This window comes from Fibroporia radiculosa, assembly GCF_000313525.1.
Source record: "Fibroporia radiculosa TFFH 294 genomic supercontigs, scaffold2492, whole genome shotgun sequence".
NCBI classification, from domain to species: domain Eukaryota; kingdom Fungi; phylum Basidiomycota; class Agaricomycetes; order Polyporales; family Fibroporiaceae; genus Fibroporia; species Fibroporia radiculosa.
The window spans coordinates 57281-71681 of NW_012133351.1; the positions used below are offsets into that span (position 1 = coordinate 57281).

The following is a 14401-nucleotide window of genomic DNA, read 5'->3' on the forward strand; positions in this document are numbered from 1 at the left end:
GACTCATACTTAGGGTGGTGTTTTACTACTTTAAACAACGGCAAGTGTCGCATATGCATGTGATATATCACCGGGCATCACTCGGACTATCGAACCGAAACAACCTGATTGTCAGTGGGAATTTGAAAGCCTTAGGGAAAGCTGGCCATGTCACAAGCCTGGTACTACTTGAATTTGTGCTTTTGTTGGGGTCGTAGTCACTGCCAGGCTAAACCCGTGCATATTTTCGGTAAGTTGTCCCTCCGCCGTCAAGTCCAGAACGATTATAAAATGAACTTCGCACTGCAGGTAGTCGACTATCCTGCTGGACTTCTAGTATTTCTTCTGCTCCATCAGTCGAGACATCTTATATTGTCTTGAGAATTCAGTAACAGCGTCCAGATGGTTATTAAATCGCCGTTTCGTCCCGTCCCGGTCCTGCCAAATATTAACGTTCACGACTTCATATTCAACAATCCGAAATGGGACCCCAACGCCAGTTTCCCTATCTTTGTTGATGGTCTCACCGGACAGGAAGTATCGAGGAAGGACTTCTTGGAGAGAGTACGTGATGGAGCCACTGCGCTCAGCGCCCCGACTATTGATGGAGGCGTTGGCATTGGTCAATATGAACAAGAAATAGTTGGTATTCTCGGCCATAATGCGGTGGTGAGTAAATCTGGTTCAGTCAGCTCATCTCTTGGGGACGCTGTATAAATCACGACAGGATTACATCACACTTCTCCATTCACTTCTAGTCATTGCGACCCCTTTTGCGCTGTTATCTGCCTTTGCAACGTCGTACGAGCTCGCTCAAGCCCTCCGCACTTCCAAAGTTACCCGCCTGTTTGTTCAGCCCTCGTTCCTTCCGACAGCTTTACAGGCTGCGCGCGAGGTAGGCCTGCCCGAGGATCGTATTATCGTATTCGCCGAGAGGTTTGGGGGGAGGCAAAGCTTTCATGACCTCATCGACAATGTACGGGCGCGGAGAATTCCTAGAGTGCCTGTCAAACCTGTTAGCAAAGATACACTAGCATATTTGGTATTTTCCAGCGGGACATCTGGATTACCAAAGGGTATGTTCCCTCACTAATTCGGAGGTTCTTTCTCCTACTAACAATTCTCATTTTCAGCTGTCATGATATCTCATGGAAATGTTTGCTTTTCTCTGGCGCAAAATGCCGTCGCGCTCCAAGAGATCAACCAGCCAGCACCCGTAAGTAAACATAAGTCTGCCTCGCAATGGGAATTACTCATGTGCATAGGCCGGTCCCGTCAAAGTATTAGCGTTCCTCCCAATGTATCACTCCTATGGTCTACATATGTTTGGTATCCGAGGATTCTGGTCTCCTTTAACATTCATTCTTATACCCAAATGGGACCTCGACGTCTTATGCAAGGTGGTCCCACAGTAAGCTGAGTTCAATTGAGAAGAGTCATTAGCTTTATTGATTCCTACGAACCATTTATACAGATATCACATTCATGTGCTTATCATGGTTCCGTCTACGATTCATCAATTGGTGCACGACAAGAGGTTTCGTGCAGACATTTTCGCTTCCGTTGTTTCTATCGCATCTGGTGCTGCGCAGTTGCCTCCAGCTCTTCCGCAGCGCTTGAAAGATGTCCTTGGAGGGAACCTGGAGATTTCCGAGGGTGTGTTGATGAACGTTCTATGCTGTCATATGGAAATGCTTATGTTTTTCCTTAGGATTTGGCATGTCTGAAGTAGTGAGTCTCTGTAGCATGAATACTTGATCTTCTCTGGAGTTGGCTTTGCAGACAATCGGCGCTATGCGGGGGACTTCTCCTGAGATGTTTGGTGGCAAGATACCTCCGATTGTTGGAGCACTAGGTGTTCTTCTGCCGGGTATGGAGGGACGCATTGTCCGAGAAGATGGCTCAGATGCCGAGTTTCACGAGCCAGGAGAACTTTGGCTAAGAGGTGAAAATGTCGCATTGGGTTACTGGGGGAACGAAGAAGCTACCCGTAAGACATTTGGGCCAGATGGCTGGTTGAAAACGGGAGACCAGCTGAAGATAGATGAGCTTGGAAGATTTTAGTATGTAATCTGTCATGCGCATGCATGAGACAGCGCTGATAATCCTGGCGAGAATAGCTTCGTAGATCGAGCCAAGGTGTGCCATTTCTTTCTTCTTGAAGACACGCACGATGTTCATTGCGATGGTAGGATACTCTCAAAATTTCTGGCATGCAAGTCTCACCGAGTGAGATTGAAAATGTGTTGATCGCCCATCCGAACAAGCTGATTACCGATATCTGTGTCGGTGGTGTGCCGGGCTCCCGGGCAGCAGATGAGAAAATTCCGAGAGCGTGGATTGTGCTCAGTGAGGAAGGTCGGAAGCGTGGGCTCGCCCAGGTCATTAGAGAACTAGATGCTTGGTCCCGGAAAAATCTGAGCAAGTATAAGTGGCTCCGCGGAGGCATAGAGGCAATCAATGAGGTCAGTGTCAGATTGAATGGTGTAACCCCGATCCACTTCATTTTTTGAACGTAGATACCAAAATCACCGACTGGAAAAGTGCTTCGCCGCGTACTGCAGGACCGCTACGAAGAACAAACGCGGCAGGCGGCAAGAGCGAAATTATGAATGAGTCTAACGCTTGTGTCGATTGTCTGCCCACGCAGCACGAACTTCAGTCTTCATGTATTGCGAAGGACATCCATTCCGCTGTCATACCCTGTAGCTATGAAACGAGTTGTACCATTTCAAGTCGTCAGTATTGAAGATAGTAAATTGATGGTATTCAGAGCGGGAGTGGAAACGCGTTGATTTTTTATTGCCGGCTCAGGCCACAGGAAACCCTCCGGTTGCAGCATGAGTTACTCAGCTATCTGTTCTTTGGTTTTGATGGTACGCGATGGTATAGACGACTTTGTACCACTTCACATCATCCCGGCCTCCCCAGATTCGTAGTATGTACACCTCCCTTCTGAGTGACCAATTCATTCAAGCCGCCAAATGCCCTAGCATGCTTGGAGGTTAACCTGGCCAAACCTCGGCTGACAGAGGCCTGCTAGTAATGTCGTGACGAACACATGGTAATCCAATACAGTATATTGCTTGTAGAATATCAAACTGTCCCCCGAGTCAAGCGCACGAAGAATGATCTTCAAGCTAGACCATGTTCCGGACTTCTGCTACTAGTACCAACGTATACAATAGAAAAACCATATTGCTACAACAGAGGACATGGTAATAGTACAAATAAAGCGCACCAAATCGTCTGTCTTTCTTACATGATCCACGCCAGGCGGTTCCAGTGACTGGCACGGGAGGGAGGGATCGCCGTGAACCCATAGTCTCAGGCTGGCACGAGGACCGTAGAGGCTGGAGTGGATTGCCACGAACCTGTACTATAAGGACGGGAGCAGCCCGGAGCGCAGAGGCAAATTGCGGACCCATACAACTTGAAGGGCAGAGACGCCGAGATGCCTAGTAGAAGTTACTTAGTACAATGGCAAGGACAAGGGGGTGGGACACGCAGGAGGCAGAGCGCTGCGAACCCCGGCGGGTCATACATACTACAAGGAGGCTAGCGGAGGCAAAGAAGCGGGTTGCCACGAACAGATCCGATGGCAGGGCGGAACTGGGAGCACGCCATACTTGAGTATACGAATCATGTTCGGGAATGAAATGAAAGAGCTGAATGGTCCTGGAAATCTCCAATAGTCTGCTGGAGACCCGGGCCGCTGCCCGGGATAGGCTGACAGTCTGGCCCCTATTCAATGGATTGTCGTGGTTTTTAGCCAGTCTACCGCCAAGAGCACTTCGGTGACTATATGATGTACCACTCCTCAAATGCTGGTGGTTTGCTGTGTACATGAGGAACTGCTTTACCAGCACCCAAATAGAGTGCAGAATTCGAACGAGCAAGTCACTGGTCCTCCTACTGATCCTTCCAAGCGTCATCCCAGCCCAAAGCACTGCTATCCCAATTACCAGCCTTTTGGCCATGAGTTACCCATCCTAGCGTATCCATTACAACACCAGCAGCCCGGACAAAGATGGTGCCATCTGCACTGGCCATGCCTTTGTGAGTCTCCTTGCCTTCCGCGTCGAATGCACCAATGGCACCGCCAGCAGGGGTACGACCATACTGTTGTGCGGCATAGTACAGTGCACGGATTGCCTTTAACGTATGAGGATCAGGCGCATGTAAGACAGAGGCTACGATCGCCGGCCAAGGGTTGACAAACTCGGTCTGACAAGAATCGCCAATCGAAGAACTGTGAGGCCGCTCCTCGCGCACCCCGGGCGGGCAGGGTGTCTCGGTATACGACAAGAGTAGCTCCGGGTCGATCCTCGGGCGGCCGCGGATGGTGAGGTACATAAGCAAGACGGGGATCAAGGAGCGGAGCAGTGTGGCTTTCGACTCCATTGTTGGGATGACGGCAAGCAATGATGGAATAAATATTGACATGTTGAGCATGTGCATAAGGAAGAAATCCAAGCGCGGCGACTTGTCCCGCTTTCCTGTGCTTGCAAGGAGTAAAGTAGTCAACCAAAGCAGCTCTTCGACCTTATCATCGAGCTCTTGCTGGCCACGCCGGACATCAATGCACCATTTGGCGGCGAGGCGGCGGATCTCCGCTAAACGCATTGGATCTGCCAGAACGCTTGCGATGCGCACACGCAAGAATGCATTGGGATCGTAGGGCATGACGGGCACCATAATTGGAGAGTCGTACGCTTCGCGAAGGATGGCAAGGAGGGAGCTGCCTCGAGCTGGTTGACGTCGGGGGGAGCCAGCCGTTTCAGTTGTAGCGTCATTCACATATTTTCCCGAGTTCAAGTCGAATAGCTCAGGTACAAACGGGGAATGGATTGCAGTCTGCGCGAGACCTAAGCGAGCCCAGTAAGACGATTAGGATTGGATAATGAATGGCAGCACAGTACCCTGGGCGACCATTGCAATGCTTCCGAATTCAACGCCGTACTATGAGGTGGTCAGAATGAAAAACGCTCGGCGTCGACGATGAAGCTTACCCCTGTCTGAATGATGGGATGAACGCTACATATACGGCGTTCAGTTTCATCTGCAATGCTATAAGATGTTGCACTTACGCCCCGCTCAAAAATCGTGATAACATGTATGCGCCACTCCGGTTCGCAGCCTGTTCGAATATGTACAATTCGAAAACCTCGCCCACGTTGCGTTGCGCTAACTCGTTAGAAAAAAATGTCAGATACTTTGCATAGTATCTATCATAACGCAGTAGTACGGCCGCTATCAGCTTTGCGCACGATTGGAAGCATGATGATGGTTTACTTCTCATCGCCAAGGAATTTTGTCCAGTTGCGAGACGTGATTTGAACTAACTGCTCCTCCACGGCGCCCGTCTGTCTGTCTGCAAGGTGGATGGGGGATAGACCACTTTTCTCTTTGTCGTAGATGGCTTGGAGAAGTGGGCTAGACGCCCCGAAGTCATACGCGGCGAGTATACTATGTAGCACACCGACATGAGCGTGTCAAACTCGTAAACCAACGACATTTTGATAAAGCATACTGGTGACTCAGATGGTTGTGAAGTCCCACTCTCCCCCATAAGCAATGGTACGTTGCCCTATCTTCCTCTAGGATGCGTTCTGCTGTGGCTTTGGACTGCGCAGTAGCTCCAGGAATATTCAGGATACCCTGAGTAATGGTGGGCGCGAGACTCCATACCATGGCAACTCGTGGTCGGGAAGAAGGCAGTCGGACAAGGAACCTCAACATGAGTACGTTGCATACAGGTCAGGGGCTGTGACGACATAGCGGCCGGGATGGATCTTGAGCTGACTGATCCTCGCTCGGAGAAGCGGAGGTGGCGCAGCCAAATGCAGCCTACGTCATATAACGAATCTGGAGAGCCTCGGCCTCGTTCAACTTAGCATTGAAGGAGTTGCTGTTCCATCAGTGCGCCGCAGAGAACAGACAGATACAAATACATGCAGCGATATAGTTAAGCAGTGTCATCTTTCTTTCAAATCCAGCCCCTACCCTTGAAATCCTCGATAGTATCGCGAGTGCATTCCATGATGGTGCGATACTTGATGTCCAACAAGCGGGCTGCCCTTGAAGTATCATACAACACGTAATGTGCTGCTTTGGCTGGATCATAAGATTTGTCGCCGAGTGGCACCGCAGCCCCGCACCCACGCGCAGCATTCACTATGGGCAATATTTGAGACATCGCCAACAGTTTGCGGAAGACGGGCTTACCCCAGTCCTGCCATTTGAACGGACCACCATAAACAACGATCCGCTCGCCTCCAGCTTCCTGTTTGTTCATCGCTAGTATATGTGCATCCGCGAGGTCACGAACATCGATCCAGCATTGACTGGCAGTATTCACGATCTCGATGAGTTTAGGCATGCGTAATTGCATTAGACATACCCTACCACAGGAAGCTCTTCAGGGGTCTTCCCGCCTTGAAAAATATTTCGATACCAGTCTCGCAGACTCTCGCTCAAAGACTCTAGCGTCGCTGTACGGCCGATCGGTGGTCCAAAGACGTAGGGTGGATTAAGCACAACGAGGTCCCAGCTGATGTTGTCCTTATTCTCCTTCGTGAACTCCCACGCAGCCCTCTCTGCCAATATCTTGCTCGCCCTATATTTGGTCTGCTGGGTAGCCAAAACGCCTTTCTCCTCCACCTCAGCAAGGGCTGCGTCATTCCAGTCGGATTCCGAGAACACACGCGGGGTATCTTGTACTTGCATCACGGACGCACAGGACGAAGTGATGACTATACGTTTCACCAAGTTGCCATGGGCCAGAGCAGACTCGAGCACGCGTGTTGTGCCGAGTACGGCTGGTACAATTATCTCGCTGGGTTCCATAGCGTTGTAGTGCAAGGGCGAAGCGGTGTGCATAATCGCATCTATCCCATCAACTACTTCATCGAATGCCCCTGCCTATTCTCATCAATCGTATTCATTGCCCCTATCACATTGAGAGAGAAAGATGAGATCCGTGCGCACTTTGGTCATGTCTTCGACGACAACTATTTCGAGGCGATCACTATCTTGTGTGAACTCTTCACGAAGTGACACCGCCTTGGCCTCTGAACGTACAGTCCCTCGTACAGTAAAGCCCTGTCCCAAGAGCATACGCACGATCCATGTAGCAACATAGCCGTTTGCACCCGTCACCAAGATTTTGCCGGAACAGACTGCAGGCATTTGAGCGGACGTCGAGATTATGGACACAGTTCACGCGGAAGATAGTCGCAGAGAAGAACTGAGTCAGAGACTGCACCACGGTTATACACTAAATAGTGTCGTCTGACTCAAAGGATTCCCACAGAATATTCCGAGCGAGGAGGCCATCATCATGGAGTTGACCGTTGAAAGGCTAAAGGCTAGACAAAGACACTCAGGCTCGATACTCATAGTGTGTTGCTCGATGCTCAAGGACAGCGCGTAAAATCAAATACGAGCCCAAGCTACGGGCGTCTGTAGCATTAGCAGATGTTTCCCACAAGGCAAAAATGAGATAAGATAGGACCAAGATCGGACGTCTTGCTCTTTGCCAGACTTCAGAGTCCTTCGGAGCCATTCACTCTTCCATACATTATTATTCACTGACATGGCTCTCAATCTAGAAGCAGTTGATATCCGCAACGTAACAGCGATAGGACATGTCGATCATGGTAAGACAACGCTGATGGATGCTCTCCTGGCAGCGAACAGCATCATTTCTTCGCGCATGGCCGGAAAGATCAGGTATCTCGATAGCAGAGAGGATGAACAACAGAGGGGTATTACAATGGAGAGCAGTGCGGTATCGTTGAGGTTCAAGGTAATGAATAGAAATGCAACTGAAGGTGCGTCTCATTTTGAAGTCAGCCGGGGAGTAGACTTTTTACTCCACTAGGAAGCTCCTCAAAAACCTATGTCGTGAATATGATTGATACCCCGGGCCACGTTGATTTCTCCAGCGAAGTTTCGACTGCATCTCGGTTGTGTGACGGTGCGCTGGTCCTAGTTGATGTTGTGGAAGGAGTTTGTACCCAGGTTCGTCGTTTGCAGATACTCGACAACGGCGAAGCGTCGATCTGATGTCATATCTAGACCATTACTGTCCTCAGACAAGCATGGCAAGACCGATTGCAGCCAATTTTAGTCATCAATAAGTTTGATCGACTAATTACTGAATTGAAGCTTTCCCCCGTCGAGGCCTATCACCATCTGTCTCAGCTAATCGAGCAGGTCAATGCGGTTATGGGCAGTTTCTTTGCCGGAGAACGAATGGAGGATGATCTTCGATGGAGGGAGGAACGTGAGCGTAGGCTAGCGGAGAAGAAGGAAAGCCACGCCGAGGAAGTGGACGCTACTGTGAATGAAGCTGATGAATTCCAGGAGAAAGATGATGAGGATATCTATTTCGCTCCTGAGCGTGGCAACGTTATTTTCGCTTCCGCTATCACGGGCTGGGGATTCCGTACCGGCAAGTTTGCGCACTTGTATGCCATGAAGCTGGGTATCAAGGAGGCAAACCTTCGCACCGTACTGTGGGGTGATTTTTACCTTGATCCAAAGACGAAAAGAGTGATCAGCCACAAGCATCTACGTGGTCGTGCCTTGAAACCATTATTTGTACAATTCGTTCTTGACAATATATGGGCCGTGTATGATGCTGTAGTCATCAACCCGTACGTACTGATTGTCTCTATGGTTTCTAGACAACTCAATCTTGTATTTTACTCCATAGAAATCCCGACAAGATCACGAAGATTGTTAATACTCTTGATCTCAAAATCCCCCCTCGCGACTTGAAATCAAGAGACACCCGTCAGGTTCTGACGCTAATATTTTCGCAGTGGCTGTCGCTTTCATCGTGCATAATTCAAGCAATAGTAGATGTCGTCCCACCCCCCTCCATCGCTCAGCGAACCCGTATTCCTAAAATGTTACATCCCGACATACACGAGCCAATTGTCGAGCCGAAAAACGAGCTGGAAGAGAACCTATACTTATGTAATTCTGGGTCGAATGCCCAAGTGATAGCTCTCGTGAGCAAGATGTTTGCAGTACCCACCAAGGAACTGCCACGCAGCAAGAAAACACCGAAGACGAGCGAGGAAATGCGCGCCAGGGCGCGCGCGGTAAGGGAAGCCAGAGATCTGGCGCAGGTCGCTGCTAGCGAGCAGTCTCAATCGATGTTGGTACCACCCGAAACTGCGCTCGAGCAGCTTGAAAGCAAGGAAGATGGCGTTGAAGCATTAATTGACGACGAGACGCTGCTTGGATTCGCGCGTATATATTCTGGTACCATCCGAGTGGGGACAGCTGTGTGTTGCATTTTACCAAAATACAATACCTCTCTGCTGCCCACGCATCCGCGGAATTTGCCGCATATCATCACAGCGCAAGTCGAGGCGTTATATGTCATGATGGGCCGCGAGCTTGTCCCAGTGGATAGCGTCCAGGCAGGAAACGTGTTCGCTATTCAAGGTTTGAAGGGCAAAGTGTGGCGCAATGCAACTCTGTGCGCACCTAACGATGGCGGTGTGGCGGATTCCTTAGATATAAACCAACTTGAAGGCTGTCTAGTCAACCTGGGCGGTGTAAGCCGCTACGTAAGTATTGCCCCCCTCAATCAGATACCTCTTTTGAATTTTCAATTATACCACCAGGCCGCTCCTATAGTTCGAGTTGCTCTTGAACCGGAGATTCCATCGGAGATGCCTCAGTTGATACAAGGCTTGAAACTGCTAAGCCAAGCAGATCCGTGCGTTGAAACTTTCCAGCAGCAGACGGGGGAACACGTCATTTTGACCGCAGGCGAACTTCACCTCGAGGCAATCTCATCTCACTTTCTTTCTCCTCATCTCGCTGATGTTTTTTTGGTAGAGATGCTTAAAGGATTTGCGAGAGAGGTTTGCAAAAATCGAGATCAATGCATCTAAGCCCATTGTCCCATTCCGAGAGACGGCCGTCAGGGCTGTTGGTATGGCTTGTTTTCTTTGTAATGTTCGCTGCTGATATGCCAGTAGATATGGCTCCTCCGAAGACGTCTAATGCGAAACGAGGAACGATCTGCGGAACGATTCTCAATGACCTAGTCAAGTTCACCATTAGGACAAGCCCGATCCCCAAGCAATTATCAGAATATCTCCAGGACAATATTGCAACATTGAAGCGTATAGGATCGGAGCAAAGTAATAGAACACTGAATGCAGATGGTGCTGAAGCCGAAGAGAACGGAGAGTATGCGGAGGACGAGGACTATGATATTCAAGGGGAGATTATGAGGAAGCCCAGTATCAAACCCGAAGAGTTCTGGGATACTTTGCAAGACATCTGTCGCACGGTTGGCGGTGAATGGGCTGAGATCACCGAGCGGATCTGGGCCTTTGGCCCGCAAAGAGCTGGGAGCTGCTTGCTTGTCGACGGAAGGCCAGGCGTTTATTATAACTCGTAAGCTGTGCATTTACCACTGGGTCCTCTTCATCATTTAAATTGTACGCAGGCTCAAGCATCACCACGAACGAAATAAAGCGGCGGAGTCGAGTAAGGAGAAAGAACCGCTCTTACGTGATTTGGACAGTCACTTGGAGGCAGGATTTCAACTCGCGACGTTCCAAGGGCCCTTGTGCTCAGAGCCAACGGAAGGTTTGGCATATTTTGTCGAATCCGTGAGTATCGACAGAGAAGGCATTGAACAAGAGAGGCGTAGGCGTCCCACTATTCGTCACCTTCATGTGTTGATACGGTTCACAGAACTTAATCGAATGGCTCAGATTACCGGTGCATTAATGTCTTCGGTAAAAGATGCCTGCCGAAGCGGACTATTGGATTGGTCACCAAGGTTAATGCTCGCTATGTACACGTGTGACATCCAGGCGTCCAGTAAGTACTACTGATATTTGAACGTCTGTGGGGATTTATGTCAATTTATTAGCGGATGTGTTGGGCAAGGTGTATGGTGTCGTCGCAAAGAGGCGTGGAAGAATTGTGTCGGAGGAAATGAAGGATGGCACAGATATTTTCACTGTCCGGGCTTTACTTCCTGTAGTGGAAAGTTTCGGCTTCGCAGATGGTGCGTCTCGAGACATTGTTAAAACCTTGTCTCTAACACACGTATCGTACAGATATCCGCAAACGCACATCAGGAGCGGCAAGTCCTCAGCTCATTTTCAGCGGGTCAGCTCATTCTTCTGTTCCTAGGATGCTTGCGCTAAATTAACGATACCAGTTATGAAATGCTTGACCAAGACCCTTTTTGGGTTCCTACAACCGAGGAGGAACTCGAGGATCTGGGAGAAAAAGCAGATCGGTCTAATGTTGCGAAGGGTTATATGGACGCTGTACGGGAGCGTAAAGGCATGTTCGTGGACAGAAAGATTGTAGAGTTTGCAGAAAAACAAAGAACGCTCAAGAGATGACGCTGCAATGATTAGCTAGAATTATCATACAGCTGTACTTATTACTTCTTAGGAGACGCGCAGAAGCCTATTTGGCCAATGATGTAATAGGCACAATTTACGCGCACGTCGTTGGGCAATGACACAACAAAGACATGTCCATTTTCTCGCAATAGAAAGGCACTGGAAAAAGTGTCAACTGATTTGAGTAAGCCTTTCCTCCCTCATGAAATGGACCTTTCTCCACTGGGGAAATGGTCGTTTCTTTGTTGTGTGATCTCTTGTACATGATTGCTGTCGTCCCAAATAGGTCTTGCAGAATAACCGTTGATGAATACTAAACGATCAAAGTGGACATTGCTGAAAGACGATTTTCGTCGCACAACACAACTAAATCTCGCCTCGATGTATCAGCGGACAGTTTGTGGTTGATAGGCTGCAGTCATCGGTGAATTACGGGTTATCCTTAAATCCAGGCCGGGTTTCACTGTTATTACAAGCAAAACAATATAAGTCAGGGGCGAGATATAAAGTTACATATGGCATCAGAGAGAAATTGGAAACAAGACTGCTAAGAAAAACTAGAGGAAACCACTTTCCTGCAATAATCTAGCCATCTTCTCGTCCTCTCGCTCGCGGGGCTCGCGTTCCAAGCTGAGATTCCAGAATTGATCCGCGTAATCAACTCCGTCGCTATATTTGCCAAAGCATTCCTCCAAGAAAGATAGAACAGAAGCGACCGTCTGGAGATTATATGGTTTGGATTGCCAGCGTTTGATGTCTTGAATAACTTCTGCTGCCTTTTGCCGCTTGCGGAAGTTGATCATACCAGCTAGCCTGTCCTCCGCCCCGTCGTGGATGAACGTCAACGTCGTAAGGTATACACCTACGAGATCATTGATATTGATTGATGATCAGAATGTAATGCTGACACACCAATGAATGGAACACAAGGAGGAGCTATCCTTGCCAACGTGGAGCGGTAGTTGTTAAAATTCTTGTTAGTGTCGAGGGTGGACTCGCAATCTCTGAGCTGCGTCATAAATCGAGCGTTTACTTGTTCCCACGTCCTCTTCAGCCGCCTTATAGGCGGTGTAGCCAAGCCTGAAACGATAGCAGTCATGGTGGAGTAGTTCTGCATGAAACGGCAACGCTATGAAACAAGCAAAAATCAGTTGTGCAATTCATTCTAGACGAAGAAGAAAAGCAGCACACATCAGCAACACTAATGAAATGTTTGACAATATTAGCCCGTTTACGTGAGTCTTCTTTCTCTAGAACTGTCTCTGCAACCCAGTTCGCAATCTGGCGTATTGATTAGCATCAAAAGCTTTCCAGAACACAAATGAAGCTAACCCTATTACTCAGCTGAATTATTGAGGAAAAGTTGTCGCTATTTCTCCCCGGCTTTGTCTCCTTAGATCGCAACAAGCATTCCATAGGTCTGATCTTCTTGTACATTGCAAACTCCATGAGTGTCAACTGTCTAGCGATTTCCACGGGTTCAATATCGAGCAGCTTCAATTTTTTCATACTTTTAGGCAAAAGCGGAGGTGGTGGAGCTAGCGGAGCTGGACTGATTTTGATCGGCGCGTCCTCACCTCGTTGCTATCGAAAATTAGACGCAAATGAACACAGGTGAACGGTGGCTTACTGCACGCTCAATTAGGATAAGAAGCCGTTTAGCAGCACTGTTGACAACATCTTCACGGGACGCAAACTCCTTCAGACGGCCGAGGATACCCATGTCCTCCTTTTCGAGAATTCCGTCTTCAGTGACCATGATCTTGAAAATGTTTAAAACCCTATTATGGGTAAGTAAACGAGCGTGCATCAAAGCAAATGCCATACCGTGCCTGAATTACTTGCTGCTTCATCTTTGTCCATTCATCCAATTCAGCAGGGGATAATCCAGCTGGTGCCTCTATGGAAAATCGGGTTACAAGAAGATCAAATAGCTCATCGACCGTCAGGAAAGACTTGAAAGTGAGCAAGAAGTTCTGGTTGAACGTAGGATCTAGGAAACTCCTTAGACAGCCATTAATTCACCACCGTGGAATTAAACGTACCCATATGTTCATGGGCGGTTAGTCGTTCTATCAGCGCTGCGGGTGCACCGGCCCTCACAGCACCATCCGGGTCCATCAGAATCTCCGACGGGTCATAGTTTGGTCGCAGATACCAAGGCTTAGAGTCGGCATTGTATTTTTCAAGTACGTGCCGCGGTGCCTCCTCTCCGAGAAGCTTCACGAGCTTCCGCGCTGCTGCTGCTGCCCTGGGCGGCGATTTGGATGATGACGAAGCTGGACGAAAACGTTAGCTCATGTATATGTCCCATACAATCTAAAATACTCACGATCCTCCTCATCGACGTCCACCAGGGGGTCTGGCGACTCTGCCCCCAACGTCGACTGAGCGACAAGTGTACTCGACTCTGATTGCTCTGGCCACGTAGGCGTTACGGGGTCTATGAGGCTGCCCGAACGCGATCTACCTTGCAAATCCGGCGATACATCTGGTAACTGCGATGAGCTGTGATATAGCATAGACGATGTCTGTGTTGAGTCCACGGAGTTCATGGCCCTGACACCTGGCCGGCTTAATGCTAGCTCCATATTCACAACATCCTCGTCCTGATTGTCCACCGGATGCGACTTCTGCCACTCCATAGGTGGTATGTAGTCACTTTGGGTGATATCGGATTGGTCAAACCCAACGGCTAGGAGAGCCTCGAGACTCTGCACGGCAACATTGGCATTTGCAACGAGTCCCACAACGAGAGTGTCCATCAAATCCCGCTCCGACGACGGTATACGATCATCCATTGAATCAATGTTGAGTCCTTGGGCAGCGAGAAGCAAAGCGACACCGTCATCGTAAAGCGACTGCACAGCAGCTTCCATTGTGCGCACGAGTAACCGTGCACTGTCCACCGTCTGTGCATACTGTGGCTGAGCGGCAGATGAGCCCGGTTCCAGTCGTACACCATCGACATCAACATGTCGCGCGACATCAATACTGCCGATAGTGTCGGGGAAAAAAAT

The 14401-nt window shown here is 49.2% G+C and overlaps 5 protein-coding genes across 5 annotated transcripts; 2 read left to right on the forward strand and 3 right to left on the reverse strand.

Annotated features, from left to right (window-relative positions):
• Positions 1-381: 381 nt before the first annotated feature.
• On the forward strand, positions 382-2591 carry FIBRA_03957 (uncharacterized protein; the record flags this gene model as incomplete). Its single annotated transcript, XM_012325779.1, has 10 exons — positions 382-648; positions 707-1055; positions 1113-1195; positions 1245-1390; positions 1454-1635; positions 1691-1710; positions 1762-2042; positions 2100-2118; positions 2172-2444; positions 2499-2591. 10 exons carry the CDS (start codon positions 382-384, stop codon positions 2589-2591), a joined length of 1713 nt encoding a protein of 570 aa, XP_012181169.1.
• A 1300-nt stretch (positions 2592-3891) lies between these two features.
• Positions 3892-5673, reverse strand: FIBRA_03958 (uncharacterized protein; the record flags this gene model as incomplete). The annotated part of the gene is made up of 6 exons (XM_012325780.1): positions 3892-4847; positions 4902-4941; positions 4992-5016; positions 5070-5207; positions 5275-5448; positions 5513-5673. 6 exons carry the CDS (start codon positions 5671-5673, stop codon positions 3892-3894), a joined length of 1494 nt encoding a protein of 497 aa, XP_012181170.1.
• A 295-nt stretch (positions 5674-5968) lies between these two features.
• Positions 5969-7170, reverse strand: FIBRA_03959 (uncharacterized protein; the record flags this gene model as incomplete). The annotated part of the gene is made up of 4 exons (XM_012325781.1): positions 5969-6156; positions 6208-6326; positions 6383-6903; positions 6970-7170. 4 exons carry the CDS (start codon positions 7168-7170, stop codon positions 5969-5971), a joined length of 1029 nt encoding a protein of 342 aa, XP_012181171.1.
• Positions 7171-7576: 406 nt separating this feature from the next.
• FIBRA_03960 (uncharacterized protein) lies at positions 7577-11378 on the forward strand (the record flags this gene model as incomplete). Its single annotated transcript, XM_012325782.1, has 12 exons — positions 7577-7814; positions 7865-8004; positions 8062-8642; positions 8702-9569; positions 9627-9758; positions 9844-9940; positions 9987-10410; positions 10463-10665; positions 10714-10842; positions 10895-11032; positions 11085-11136; positions 11189-11378. The coding sequence occupies 12 exons, from the start codon at positions 7577-7579 to the stop codon at positions 11376-11378; spliced, it is 3192 nt and encodes a 1063-aa protein (XP_012181172.1).
• A 560-nt stretch (positions 11379-11938) lies between these two features.
• Positions 11939-14260, reverse strand: FIBRA_03961 (uncharacterized protein; the record flags this gene model as incomplete). The annotated part of the gene is made up of 8 exons (XM_012325783.1): positions 11939-12243; positions 12294-12492; positions 12573-12662; positions 12714-12965; positions 13012-13162; positions 13209-13374; positions 13427-13660; positions 13714-14260. 8 exons carry the CDS (start codon positions 14258-14260, stop codon positions 11939-11941), a joined length of 1944 nt encoding a protein of 647 aa, XP_012181173.1.
• Positions 14261-14401: the final 141 nt, after the last annotated feature.